This window comes from Plodia interpunctella, chromosome 19, assembly GCF_027563975.2.
Source record: "Plodia interpunctella isolate USDA-ARS_2022_Savannah chromosome 19, ilPloInte3.2, whole genome shotgun sequence".
Taxonomy (NCBI): domain Eukaryota; kingdom Metazoa; phylum Arthropoda; class Insecta; order Lepidoptera; family Pyralidae; genus Plodia; species Plodia interpunctella.
Window position 1 is genome coordinate 4,268,744 of NC_071312.1, and position 13,111 is coordinate 4,281,854.

General features: G+C 36.1%; 2 protein-coding genes across 9 annotated transcripts; one reads left to right on the forward strand and one right to left on the reverse strand.

Moving 5' to 3' along the window:
- The first annotated feature begins 64 nt into the window (after positions 1 to 64).
- Rga (Regena) lies at positions 65 to 9,218 on the forward strand. Of its 8 annotated transcripts, none has more exons than XM_053759548.2 (10): positions 1,112 to 1,322; positions 1,865 to 1,984; positions 2,867 to 3,142; positions 3,865 to 4,048; positions 4,866 to 5,030; positions 5,940 to 5,972; positions 7,212 to 7,416; positions 8,174 to 8,338; positions 8,727 to 8,862; positions 9,081 to 9,218. In XM_053759548.2, the coding sequence occupies exons 3-10, from the start codon at positions 2,870 to 2,872 to the stop codon at positions 9,153 to 9,155; spliced, it is 1,236 nt and encodes a 411-aa protein (XP_053615523.1). In that variant the 5' UTR covers positions 1,112 to 1,322; positions 1,865 to 1,984; positions 2,867 to 2,869; the 3' UTR covers positions 9,156 to 9,218. The 8 variants fall into 8 exon arrangements, with proteins under 8 accessions (XP_053615520.1, XP_053615521.1, XP_053615523.1 ...); XM_053759549.1 differs by lacking the exon at positions 1,112 to 1,322 and adding an exon at positions 1,396 to 1,412; XM_053759545.2 differs by lacking the exons at positions 1,112 to 1,322; positions 1,865 to 1,984 and adding an exon at positions 65 to 286.
- A 503-nt stretch (positions 9,219 to 9,721) lies between these two features.
- Cdc37 (Cell division cycle 37) lies at positions 9,722 to 12,987 on the reverse strand. Its single transcript, XM_053759552.1, has 5 exons — positions 12,803 to 12,987; positions 12,138 to 12,701; positions 11,686 to 11,801; positions 11,140 to 11,329; positions 9,722 to 10,857 (listed from the first exon to the last, which is right to left on the reverse strand). The coding sequence occupies exons 1-5, from the start codon at positions 12,833 to 12,835 to the stop codon at positions 10,630 to 10,632; spliced, it is 1,131 nt and encodes a 376-aa protein (XP_053615527.1). The 5' UTR covers positions 12,836 to 12,987; the 3' UTR covers positions 9,722 to 10,629.
- Positions 12,988 to 13,111: the final 124 nt, after the last annotated feature.

Sequence of the window (13,111 nt, forward strand, 5' to 3'; positions counted from 1 at the left end):
TTACTGAGCACTTTTTATTTGCGGGTACGGATGAATTTGACGTACCCGCAAATAAAGTCAATTGAAGTCTAGGTATGAAGGTAATAATTTAGACAAAAAACAGTAGATGTATAAATGTAATATAAATTCTTTAAATAAACTATTCATGATCATTTGTCTTAGTTCCTCCTATCTAAATGTATTTGAAATATCGGTGTAAATAAATTGACAAAATTTCAAGTATTCGAGAAATTTATTCACAATGCGGCGACGGACATCCAGTAAAAACTCTCCACAGAAACCTCAAGTTAGTAATTTAGGTATAAGAATCAAAATAAAAGGATAATCGTAATTTGTTCATAAAAGTATTGTGATGATATCCAAATATCGTATCGCACTTCCACTGGAAAATTATTTTCATTTCATAAATTCGAAGCGCAGTATCAACGTTCCCACTAAGTTTAATATTTAAGTAAGGTTTGAACTCAGGGTCTGTCTCAGTCCAGATGAAAAGTACGTAACCATGGTATGTAACTATATTTTGATATTATTAATTCTTATTTATCACACAGATAAATAATATCTGTGAATTTATAAGGACATTACATTGTAATGTTCTAATATCTGTGATTTAACTGCAGCTCTGGGTCTGGGCACTCTTTTAGTTCAACACACGCATTTCTTAGTTTGAGAAATTTGTTCAATTTTATGTTAACTTAATGCTACAAACAAAATTAATTTTACCAGAAACAAAATTAATTTTACCCAAAATTTAATATTATTTTTTATTGTAGAAGTAATTTTTATGTGGCAATTTATTTTTCAAGTCATGAAAAGTCAAAGAAGTATCCAAAATATTATGTCGATAAAAGAAAATGTTAATAAAAACTGAAATTTCATGTCACAATTATTTCAAAAATAAAAATTTATGTTTTAAGACCGAAATTAGTTGTAAACGATCAAGACAAGTTTCGTCTTGCATAAACGATTTTTAAATGTTTTTTTTCCAAATTTCCGCTTTCAACAATATGGCCGCCAGTTGTTTAGGGTAATGTGGCGTTCGACAAAACTGAGTGAAATTGTTAAAATATTTATTAGTGACGTAAAGATGTATAAAGTCTTCATCGTTTTATAGCAGTGTTTCATGACAGGGACGGTCTAATGAATGTTCTTAGTTCGTGTGTAAAAATTTAAACGCATAAATTGTATTCCAAATTGAACAGTCAACAAACTTTTGTTTATTTCATTGAGTGAATTGATTTGTTTCTGCGGATAATACTCGATTATGAACCATCCATACGTGTCTTGAAATAGTGGATTAAGGACTGACGTCGACACATTAGGTAAATATTGGATATTTTACCAGAACCTAGTGAATTACTCGTCGCCATTGTTTGACAGGGCACGAATATCCATCGTAAAATAATGTAAAAGTAGGTATATGGCTTATCCTGTTTGTTGTTGTTAATCACCGTTATCTTGATTATTACTAAATGTGTGTATGAACTTTGTATGTTATGAATATGATCCTACAAATCTTTCAGTCAGTGAGCATTTATAAAAATATTACCGATAATACACGAATTATGAGTGGACTTTCCCACCAAATTGGTAAAACATAATGCAAAAATCATCACGGCCCAAGCTTTCGCTAGTAAACATTTCCAAAGGCTCCTCTTTCCTTGCCCTACAAAATTTGTTTACCTTGTATTGCTTTCTGTGATGACAGTATGAAGGTCTGTTGCATTTCATGTAAATAAGAATGTTTGTTTTTGAAGTTGACTGTTGCTATGAAAACAATGTCTTATTTTGTTTCACATTCATTTCCAAGATTTTTGTTGTATGAAGGTTACTTGAACCATCTCTTTGCTTGTACTCCGCATAGTGAATAAATGAACTACGGAACAGTGTTCTACATACCCATGCTATTTCAAGAAGTTGAAGATTTATTTTCAAATTGGAAAGTCACAAGTATTGGAATAACATTAATTTGGCCATATGAAATGTTAGTATACATTGTTATTGTAGTAGAAACTATACTTGTTGCCATACATGAATAATTATGTAGATCATGTTACTTATTTGAGGTATCTTGGCTTTCTGAAAGTAGCAGTATTGATTGTTGTGAGTTTAGTGTATTTAGATAAACAATACTACCAAACTTGTTACAAAAAACAATATTTCATATAGGTGGACTTCTTAGTTTTTGAAATAAAATATTGTTCTTTTATCCAATTGTATTATTGACTCAAGTAAACTTTGCTGCATTCAAAAAATATTCTATAGTTATATTAGTCCTCCAGAGAGTAAGAAAATACCTTTCTGCAGTTATTATTATTTATTAGTAATTCCCAAGCTCTAACTTAGGCAGTATTGCAGTATCGAGGGAGGTTTTGGGATGTGTCACGGGTTAATAAGTAGAATCGTTCAAATCACCCAAGTTCATTTAAGGAGGAATGAAATTCTTCAAAGTTCATACCTACATTTTTTTAAAATTTTTGTTCTATTTCAGTTTATAACAAATCAGTTATTTTATTTTATCTTGATCATGTTTTTGCTATTTATTTATCAATTATTAATAAGTTATTGAATTATAAATGATGAACTTTTATCACATCCTGGCCTACTTTATTAATGTTATTGTTAGCAGTATTTTCAATCTATTTTTAATGAAAATAAAATAAATAGTCATGGTTTCTTATCAGTGGTAAAATTTTCATCAATGAATTGGTGCTGAAAAAAATAAATTATAATTTTACTAAGAAATTAAAATACACTACAGATAATTTTCTGGCTTATAAGCTTTATAGGCTTCAACTTCCAAAATTCTTTGGTTTTAGTTTAAATGCTACTAAACAACTGAAACCAGAAAACCATTCTTTTGCAGGTTATGGCAAACTTGAATTTTCAGCAAGCACCAAGAAGCCTAGGGAGCGGCGGCGTGGGCGGACGCGTGAGCTCAGGTCTAGTGGGGGGAGTGTCGGGGCATGTGACGCCCACGTTCGGGGGCGCGCTGTCGCCGGGCCGGGGCTCCACGGCCATGCCCGGCGGCGCTCCGCCCTCCATGGCCTCCAGAGCGACGCTCTTCGGCCAGCGAGCGTTTGCTGACAGGAGGGTGCCCATGCCCACCACACTGTCACAGCAACCCAACTCTAATTCCATGGTAAAATAATATTTATCCTTATATTAAAGTAACAGACACATTAAAACAAACAGACACTTTGTCTGTCTGTCGCCTAAACATTGGCCATTTCTGATGAACCCTGAAGTAAAACATAGACTACCACTGGCAGAGTTGCGGGCAAGCTAGTATGGATATAGATGTAACCAAATGCTTGATGCTGTTATTTTAATTTAGGTCTACTCTGTTCTGTATACTGTAATCATATTCCCTATAAAGAAAGATTTTAGCGAATAAAATACATAAACCAACTGTTAGGCAATGCTAATCAGCATGTGGTATATTAAAACTACCAGATAAAAAACGTTAGAGCTGTTAAAAACTTAGCAAGAACAGTAGGAATAAGGTCTGGGACTGAGTCGTTTTGACGTCAGTCTTCACATCTATTATCTACATCCATCACAACATTATTAGTAAGTAACTAATATATCCATATATTATTTAGAAATTTCCATCTATAGTAGTGCTTTGCATAATAGTCTACTGAGATCACATAGAAAGGGCCCATATGAGGCCAAACTGAAAAAAATTGTCCTTTAGAGAAGTAAGTTTACTGTGATCATTACCTGTTTATGTTGATTATTAATTTCAAGATAAATTTGATTAAATTAATTTCAAGATACGAACATTAGATCACACTGAAGCTGGATCACCTAAGCCTTAGGGCCTTAATAAGCTTAATAGATAAATTTGTTGTTTTTCAGTCGAGTATGGGCAACCTATCTCGATTCAACGCCGGCAGCAACTACCACTCGGTATTTGGAGAAGGCGGCGACACGTCGACGCCGCCCCTCCTGGACCTCAGTGAGTTCCCCTCGCTGACGGCGCGGGGCGCCGGCGACCAGGCGCCCGCCGCCGCGCCTCCGCCCCCCGGCTCTAAACCTTACGGTGAGATTCCATGCTATCAATCATTAATGCCTGTATGCTGGAACACTAGACATAATAGTTAAACAATGCATTATTGCGTAGATTCGCATATCTGTATTTTAACACTATGAAGTGGTGGTCTAGTGGTTAAGTCTGTCCGTCTGTAATTGAAAGGCCCTAGATTCTAATCCTGCTCATGTCACATGAGTTTGTATATCAATCTGGCTCATGTTAGTAGTTTTCATAGACTACCAAATGCTTTGGGTGACAGAAAACATCTTGAGAAAATTTGCACATTGGTTGACAATTTAGTTAACTATAGTGTGTATTCGGCTACTTGCCACTAGATGTCGGTAAGTAGACATAATAGAATAAACATCTGTCTTTTTTAGGGTCGAAATATGGTCAATTGATATAACGATACACAAACTCCTGGATTTGTCAAATTTTGATGGTACTCATTGATAGAATATTCTGTGATATACATTTATTAATCTAAATTTTATGAAAAAATTCATAAAAATTCTGTAGTTCCTATGTGAAGTGTGAACACATTAATATCACAGTATACAGAAAAATCACAGAGCCATTTTAAAATTTATTTGTTCGTTTTTAAGTGAACGCTGAGCTTTGGATCACGTTAGCTCAAATCCATACTAATATTATAAATGCGAAAGTCTGTCTATCTGTATGTCTGTTCTGCTTTCACTGCTGTTTTTTTTTAAATCAACCTTGTTTGTATGAAAAGCGTGTCTGTTCCGCTTCCGCATATAAAACCGCCGGCAAACGCTAGTCCGAGATAACGAAATAATAGTAAGCTGGCATGACATATTTGCAGTGGGTATGGTGAAGCAGCCGACGTCGGAGCAGTCGGAGTTCACGATGTCGTCGGAGGACTTCCCCGCGCTGCCGGGCACGTCGGGCGGCGGCGGCGCGCCCGACCAGCCCGACTACAGCCACAGCGACAAGCTGCGCAAGCAGGGCATCCAGACCGACGCCGACGGTCAGTGCCCTACACGCTTTGTTGCACGACGGGGAAACACATACTGAGAAAGCTGTTGAATGAAAAAAAACGCGTCCAAAGGCCGACTTGTCCCAGAAAGTGATCGACTTTTGTGGTGCAGCGGTCGAGAGATTCCGCCCAGAGATTGGTTTACGCTCAGTATTCGCCCAGTTTCTTCCCAAAAAAAACCTATCTAGAAGATGGGTTTGCCTTTGGCTGTTTGTGAAGAAACTGGGCAAATACTGAGCGTAAACCCATCTCTGGGTGGAATGTCTTAGTCGCTCAGTATTTGCCCACTTTCTTCTCAGTGAAACATACTTTATGCCGCCTATACACTATCGGCAGACAGTTTGCCAAACATACACAAAACTACGCAATGTATGTTTAGTCGCGTCGGCATTTGTTGAGCTCGACAAAAGAAGTATGTAACATTTGTATATTTCTGGTCTAACATGTCTAACAGTATCTAATTCTTATCGATCTTAAATACCTACGTTTTAAAAACCTTATTGTTTTCAACAAAACAACAAAATGACAGCAATGCAAATGCCTTATTTTTTAAAACGTAATTAAAATGCATTATTTGTGGTAAATATTATTATCTTTGTAGCTTTTCATGACCAACTGGATAAACATTCAAGGCATGACAGGAAAACGTGTAAAAAATAATGAACAATATATATTGTAGGCGCTATTTTAAGTTAGCCAACGAAATAGTACCCAATGTTTTAACGGAGTGTGTGATAATATCTATTTTACGAAGTAAAACATAATGTGGCAGAACGACATGCCCAAAAGTTGCCTAATTTTTTTATTAGGATATGCATGCACCATCAAAAACTTTCGTGACCTGTGTTGTGTAGTATAGTGTCATTACATGAATCTGACTTATGTTTTTTCTCTCTCAAGTTATCCCACCACCAGCACCTGCGGAAATATATGGTGTGTATATAACGTTTAGGATAGCGATATGTTTGCTTGTATGTCGCCTTTATCGCTAAATATATATTTGGTCACCTGTCTCTGACTTGTCATCGGAAAATGCACATGTTACTCTGTCCGTACATTCAAAATTAAATTTTATTTTTACGCCAGATTCGCCATAGATTTTATTTTGCATTTTGTGAATGAAATGTAGCAGTTTAGTAAATAAAATTCGTGGTTTCTGACTATATTGAGACACAAATTGAATGGCATGATGTAAAATAATGCTTTAACACTTGTATTAAAAGAACCTAAAAGAAGTTGTAACCTTTTTAATTGCTATATCCTTAAAGGCTCTGCACTGCGAAAATTTCACCGCGCCGACTTATTCCGCACAATCATTCAATAATTCATCGCATTCAGTTTTATACCTTGATCCATGTTGCTTTAGGGTTCAATTTATATTACATATTGCATATCCTTGCGAATTTTAATCCGCCAACGCAACTCCTCTAGCGTACTTATGTTACAGAATAGGAAATATTACTGCTATGTTATCACACCGGAGCTGCACTAACATTTGTTATATTGATAATGATAAGTCTTCCATAGCTTGACAAATATATTGGTTTCTACATTAAGAACGGGTACTTTGTTTACCGAAGGTGCTGGTGCTGCTAACTGCGTAAACTTTTCGTGATATTTCCTATTTGGATCACAACACAGATTGTTTTCCCCTTTATACAAGCTTTTATTTAGTTTTACGTAACACCTGCCTACCGAAAACAATTGTAAAAGAAGGACATAATAGGTTTCTAAAGAATACCAATTCAAGTGAAAAAGGAAATAAGTAGTAGAGGTCTTCACTGGAGAACATACTCCACATATTGACGGACGTACAACAAAACATCTGCTTAAATCGTTGCACATCGCTGATCGCAGAAAACACAACGCTTATGTTTTCGTGACCATGCATTATGATTATTATGATAGACATGACTTGATGATGCACCCAAGATTAGCTCTCAATGATGGAATTCCTCAGAGGTTTACCTGCATGCATATATTTTTCTGTTATGTGTTGAATGCGACCAGATTATACAAAAGCTTGTGATAAAATTGAAATGTTTGTGAAAAAAATTTATATCAGATACTCCAAAAAATTCTATGGGTCAGAAAACCGCGCGGTGAAATTTCGTAAAGCGTCTTAAATTATTTACTGTTCTAATTTAAAATAACGTTCTTATATTTTTTTAGGTAAAGTAACGAACATACCAGACACGATGATTCCTAACCAGTTCGGCATCGTGGGCCTGCTGACGTTCATCCGGGCGGCCGAGACTGACCCCAGCCTGGTGTCGTTGGCGCTAGGGCAGGATCTCACAGCGTTAGGGTTGAATTTAAATTCGCCTGACAACCTTTATCTCACCTTCGCTGGACCTTGGGCGGATACGCCCTGCAGGTGATTATCATTCAGCCTTGATAATTCTATTTTAGCCCTTTTATCAAATTTACGTTTAATAAAATTGATTCCAGAGTGATGATGTTTATTGAGAGTGATGTTGAGTGAGTTTTCTTCTAGGGATCATGCTATATCAATACATAATTTTTATATCATTTTCGATTATTTACTGGTTAAACCTAAAAGAAGATTATGATACACTACATGATGGATTTGTACATTTAGGTAGTAGTTTTCCATTATAAAAAAGTTACAATTTACGACAAGGATTTTGGTGGCCACAGTTTTCTTTTTAGTAAATTGTCCAACTGTGTCCAATAGAAAACAATAATTTTAATAAAAACAGTTATTTATCTAGTGTAGCATAATTTGTACTTCACTTTTTAGTTTTCGCGAATATTTACAAAATAAATGATAAAATTGGTGGTGTTAGTGTGTCAATAAGTTTATGGACCAATATGTTTTGCTGATGGAATACAGCATATAATAACAAAAAACACATTGTTTAATTAAAAATCTATATGGAACAAGAGTACCCATCTACATGGTACCTAATTATCTCTCTTCAGAACTACAGGAGATTTATAGCAATAATTCAATTTTTTTTAAAGTAATTTGTTTATTTGGATTAGCCACTTATCGAACACAGATAAACCTAATTGTTGTATATGTATGCCTGTCTTTAATCTTGTATCAAATAAATGATTAAGATAAAAAAAAGCATACAAATGACATATAATGATTATAAAACTTGCAGACCACAAGACTTAGATTACCACGTGCCTCCCGAATACCTGATAAACGGCTCTATCAGAGAAAAGCTGGCGCCTCTGCGACTGAGTCGATATAAGGAAGACCTGCTATTCTACTTGTTCTACTGCTTCGTCGGCGACGTGCTGCAGATAGCCGCCGCCGCTGAGTTGTGAGTATCTCTCGCCGGGGCTGGGAGGCCCCGAACTCTGGACTCAGTGTAATGTTACGGTAGGGTAGATAACGAATTGTTGTTTTTATTGGTGTATTTGAAGACCCTTACATCAATAGAAGGACAAACAGACAGTTAGGAAATAGTAATAAGAGTCCCATTTTAATGTTTGGGTATAAAAATATAGTTAGTTAAAAATAAATTTTCTACTTGTACAGTTTTTAGAGGGCAATGTACTGGATTGCATTTTACTTCTTAATATCGAGTCGATTCGAAATGAGACACAGCTAACCATTCACAGTGCGCCATTGTGACGCAACGTCAACCACACTCCAATGTGATTGGTTCGTTGCGGGCATTTGGGCATAATGTGTCGTGTGTGTCGCAGATACAACCGCGAGTGGCGGTACCACATGGAGGAGAAGGTGTGGATCTCGCAAGCGCCGGGCATGCCCATGGTGGAGAAGACCACCACCTACGAGCGCGGCACCTACTACTTCTTTGATGCGCACAACTGGCGCAAGGTACACATTGCTCACTTTATCTAACTCTAGCGGAACCACGAGCAAGCACAAGCTTATTAGAGCTTAGTGTAGGTTGTTGATTTTTTTTGGATAAAACTGTTAGCTGCTTGATGAAGTTTCATTCAAGCTTCATCAAGATCGGCCCAGTAGTTTTCATTACAAATAAAAATACTAATCTTTTCTCTTTGTGATATTAGTATGAATTTATTATTATCCAGGTGGCGAAGGAATTCCACCTGGACTACAGCAAGCTGGAGGGGCGGCCGCAGCTGCCGCCGCACGTGCTGACGTAGCGGCCCCGCGCCCACACACCTATTGTAGTTTTGTTATATAAAAAGTACAAGTTTAAAAATTTACTCTTTCTTTTGAATACTCTCACGTTACACCCACCTCTACTAGTTAGAACCATGCACCATTCTTTCGATCAACGAAGAACGTAGATATTGTATGTGCTCCACGCACACGTGTCAATCTATAGAAAATAATGCAGCAGAACGAAACCGCAACGTGCTGCGTTATCGCATCGGCCAAAATGGGGCATGTCTCTATGCCCCATTCCTCAGTCTGACGTTAACGTGACAGAGGACATGGCACTTAGTTGTGCCCATTTGTGCAATAACGTCACAATCTAAAAAGATCGATCGAATTGTTGAATGGTTTTAGATTCTCATTTTCTGTAAAATACATTTCAAATTTTATCCGGAAAGTATGTGATTCCTGCTTGGTCGTTTCCTCTATTTGGTAAAAGTAGATAGCGTGACTGTGCATAAAAAAAGTAATTTTTAAATTGGTATTGTAGCGAGGGGCCAAAATTTTAAAAGGATTTTAAGAAATAAGATCTGTGGATTGAAAAACGCACTTTCATAATAATTATTTATTATAGTTAAAATCTTAATAGCAAGAATTTTGTAGTATTTGTACATACGCAAGATTTCATTCAATAAATGAAAAAGGGAATGCACTGGAAAAAAATGCATTTTTTGAGAAAACTATAAAAATGACAAAAGCAAATGATCAATAACGCTACTGGGTGGGTTATTAGGCTGATTATCTAACAAGTACGTAAAAGTTGAGTAGGTACTGACCGTGGATTTAGTAAGTACGAGTACCTACTAATTCCATGGTACTGACATCAATCATGTTGCACATATCGCTCTTACGCATATTCTGAATTGTGTGAAAATACGAATTTTTTAACTAAGGAAAAGCAATGTATCACTAGGGGTGCCCTTAATAATTCCGACTCAACGTGTTATTTAGTCCAGACCTTTGTGATATTATGAGATAAATTCTAGAACTAAAGGTTTTAGAATTTCTTCTATAAGTACAATGTTTTAAAAATTCATACATTTGACAAACTGCTTTGAGATTGACGATAAAGCCGCCTGTGGTCCGGACGTTCCTTAGACAAAACGAATTAGTATGAAAAGTGTAAAAGGTATGAACCAATTAGGTTAAAAGGTATGAACCAATTAGGTAGGTAGGCTGTAGATGTAGTACTTAATTTTGAGACCATCACAATCTATTCCGTTAATCTTGTCATTGATTTGATCTGTTAGTATTACTCCTAATATAAAATAACCTAAACATCGCAATTTTGTATCATAATTTTCTAATTACGTTAAATTAACTAGAAATGTTGCGGACTATCGACTTCCCGGATTGAATTTACGGAAGAGCATCTTGAGTCGAAGATCCGAAACATCCCTAAAACAGAGACGTAAAAAAGACCACCAAAACGAAATAAATGATAAATACATAGGAATTTCAGTCTATGTCATCTGTGCTAACAGAAGGTTCAGCAGTTTCTGCTGCGGAAGTGTTAGGCATGCTTCCCCCCTCAGTGGTATCCTCATCATCATCATTCTTGCCGGGCACCCAGAGTCCGGAGTCTATGCATCTCTTCATATGGTAGATTGCTTCTTGCTCTGGCATTTTTGCTATTGTCGCTTGCAGCAGCGGGATGTCGCGCTTTTCGAAACAATCTTTCAGTTCCTGAAATGTTACATAAATATGTATGAATTAGCACTCAGTAGAACGGCAACAGTGGTGAATTTGCTATTTGGATAAATTGATGTGCTGTTCTCTGTACTTTGGATGTGCACAATAAATGCCATTTTGTTCCAGAATTTAATATTTAAAGAAGTATTTTTGAATTAAGAATTCAAATGTAAGTATGAAAATAGTTAAATGTGTAACATAACAATGAATGTATTTTAACTAAATAGTTAACAAAACATTGATATACATGTGAATTATTATATGTAGGGCACCAACCTGGGGCAATTCTTCCAGAACCTCAAGTGGGTCCAGCCCGCCGGGCCCCAACCTGGCCTTCCTTTCCTCCTCTTCCTGTTCCCGGATGGCTTCCTGGATCTTCTCTGCAGCTCGCTTTCTAATCCTATTCTTGAACTGTTCTAATTCATCATCAAAGGCATCTTTGTAAGTTTTTTCTGCTTCTTGGATTCTGAAAATATAAAAATGGATATTATGTTGATCATAAATAATATCAGTCATATATTTCTGGTGCTTATATTTAAGAAATTGGTTTCTTTATTGTTTATGTGCTAATATTTCATATTATAAATTGTTCCTTTAATCATTAAATAAATAAATAATTCTTATAAAATACTTTTCGGAAAAGGTTTTTAAATCTTCTTAAAGGGTGCCATTGTAAATAAAGTAAAGTAAAGTTGTCAAAGAAAACACAATGTTTTCTAGGTTTTGTCAGTAATTTCTTGCCTTGCTTATTTGTCTTCTGTTCCTTCCAGAAATAGAAGTAGTGATTCTCAAAAAGGAAATCAATCAGGCAGAATGAGGTACCTTGCAAAGAAAGACCCAACACAAGCCCGGGGATCCACATCGAGTTGCTTTGACAGCTCCAGGATGTACTGCATGCAGATAACTTGGTGGGATACATGGGCCATCAGGTCGTGTTTCTGGAAAATTACAACACAATTGAGAAGACCTGGAGCGCAAATGTTTGTTTGCAATAAAGAGAAATTTATGTTTATGCCTATGAAAAAATATATGGACATTATAAAACATGTGAATTTAATAAAACATGCAAACTATAAATCTAAGATAATCATCTTAGATTTATAGTTTGCATGTTTTAAGCAATATTTTCTTAGCAATATTTTCTTAGCATAATTTAAAATTTGGTTTCCATGAAAACATATTTTTATGCTTTTGTAATTAATGTAATCTAGTAAATTTACTATTTCAAATAAAGGTTGCTTGAAAATCATGAACATAATGTAATTACTACATACCTCCTCCATTTCCAGGTTAATACACCAAATAACCAAATAGTTGGCAGTTTCCTCACAAACTAGTTGGTTATGCTCCATCAGGAACTTCTTTGAGTCATCATATCTTCTCAGCATTCCATACTGCTTGAGAAGCTTCTCATTTTCCTTGATAAACTTCTTCATCTTGGCTTCCTTTTCTTCTTCAGTTAAGTTTTCATCTTTAGATCTTAGTTGTTTAGTGTTTATTACAGTCTTAGTGAAACCTGGTTCACTGATAGTATCAACATTCCATGGCGTTAGTCGCTCTTTCTTTTTCAAGTCATCTTCTTTTCTCTTGATTTCTCTTTCTTCTTTCTCCAGCTGAGCTAGTTCCTTTTTTAAACTTTCCAAGTCAGGACCATCTGGACTGTCGGCCAACTTTCTCTTCACTTCCCCCAATCTTCTGATGTTTTCAGCTTTTCTTTGGTCGTGTTCTTGCTTTTCTCGACGCCGCTCTTCCATGCGCTCGATGCGCGCTTGATGCCTCCATCGGAATAAGGATGGTGTGTCGATGTTAGGATGGGTCTCATCTTCATCGTCAGAGAGCTGTTGATCAATACAATATTATTTATTATCAGATAATACACAGAGCTATCAAAGTTGATGGAATTCTGAGGAATCACAATAATAATTTTATAACCACTCACCTCGATGTCTTTCCACTTGCTGTAGTCCACCATTTTTAAGGCTTATTTTTGTATTATATCAAACGAATGAATCGGCAAAGATATATTTGTTAACTATTTCTTCACACCTAAGTAGAAATGCCCAGAATATTCTTCAGATTTCGTTTCGTCTTGTTCTCCGGCCACTGACCACTCAGCAATCAGTACAGCGGACAGCAAATAAAATTATATGTCAGTGTCACGAATGACAGTGACAGAGAATTCTATTTTAGGCATAGACGTATTTAATGCATGGAATTAGTAGGATCGTTGTACGAAGTACTTACTAAA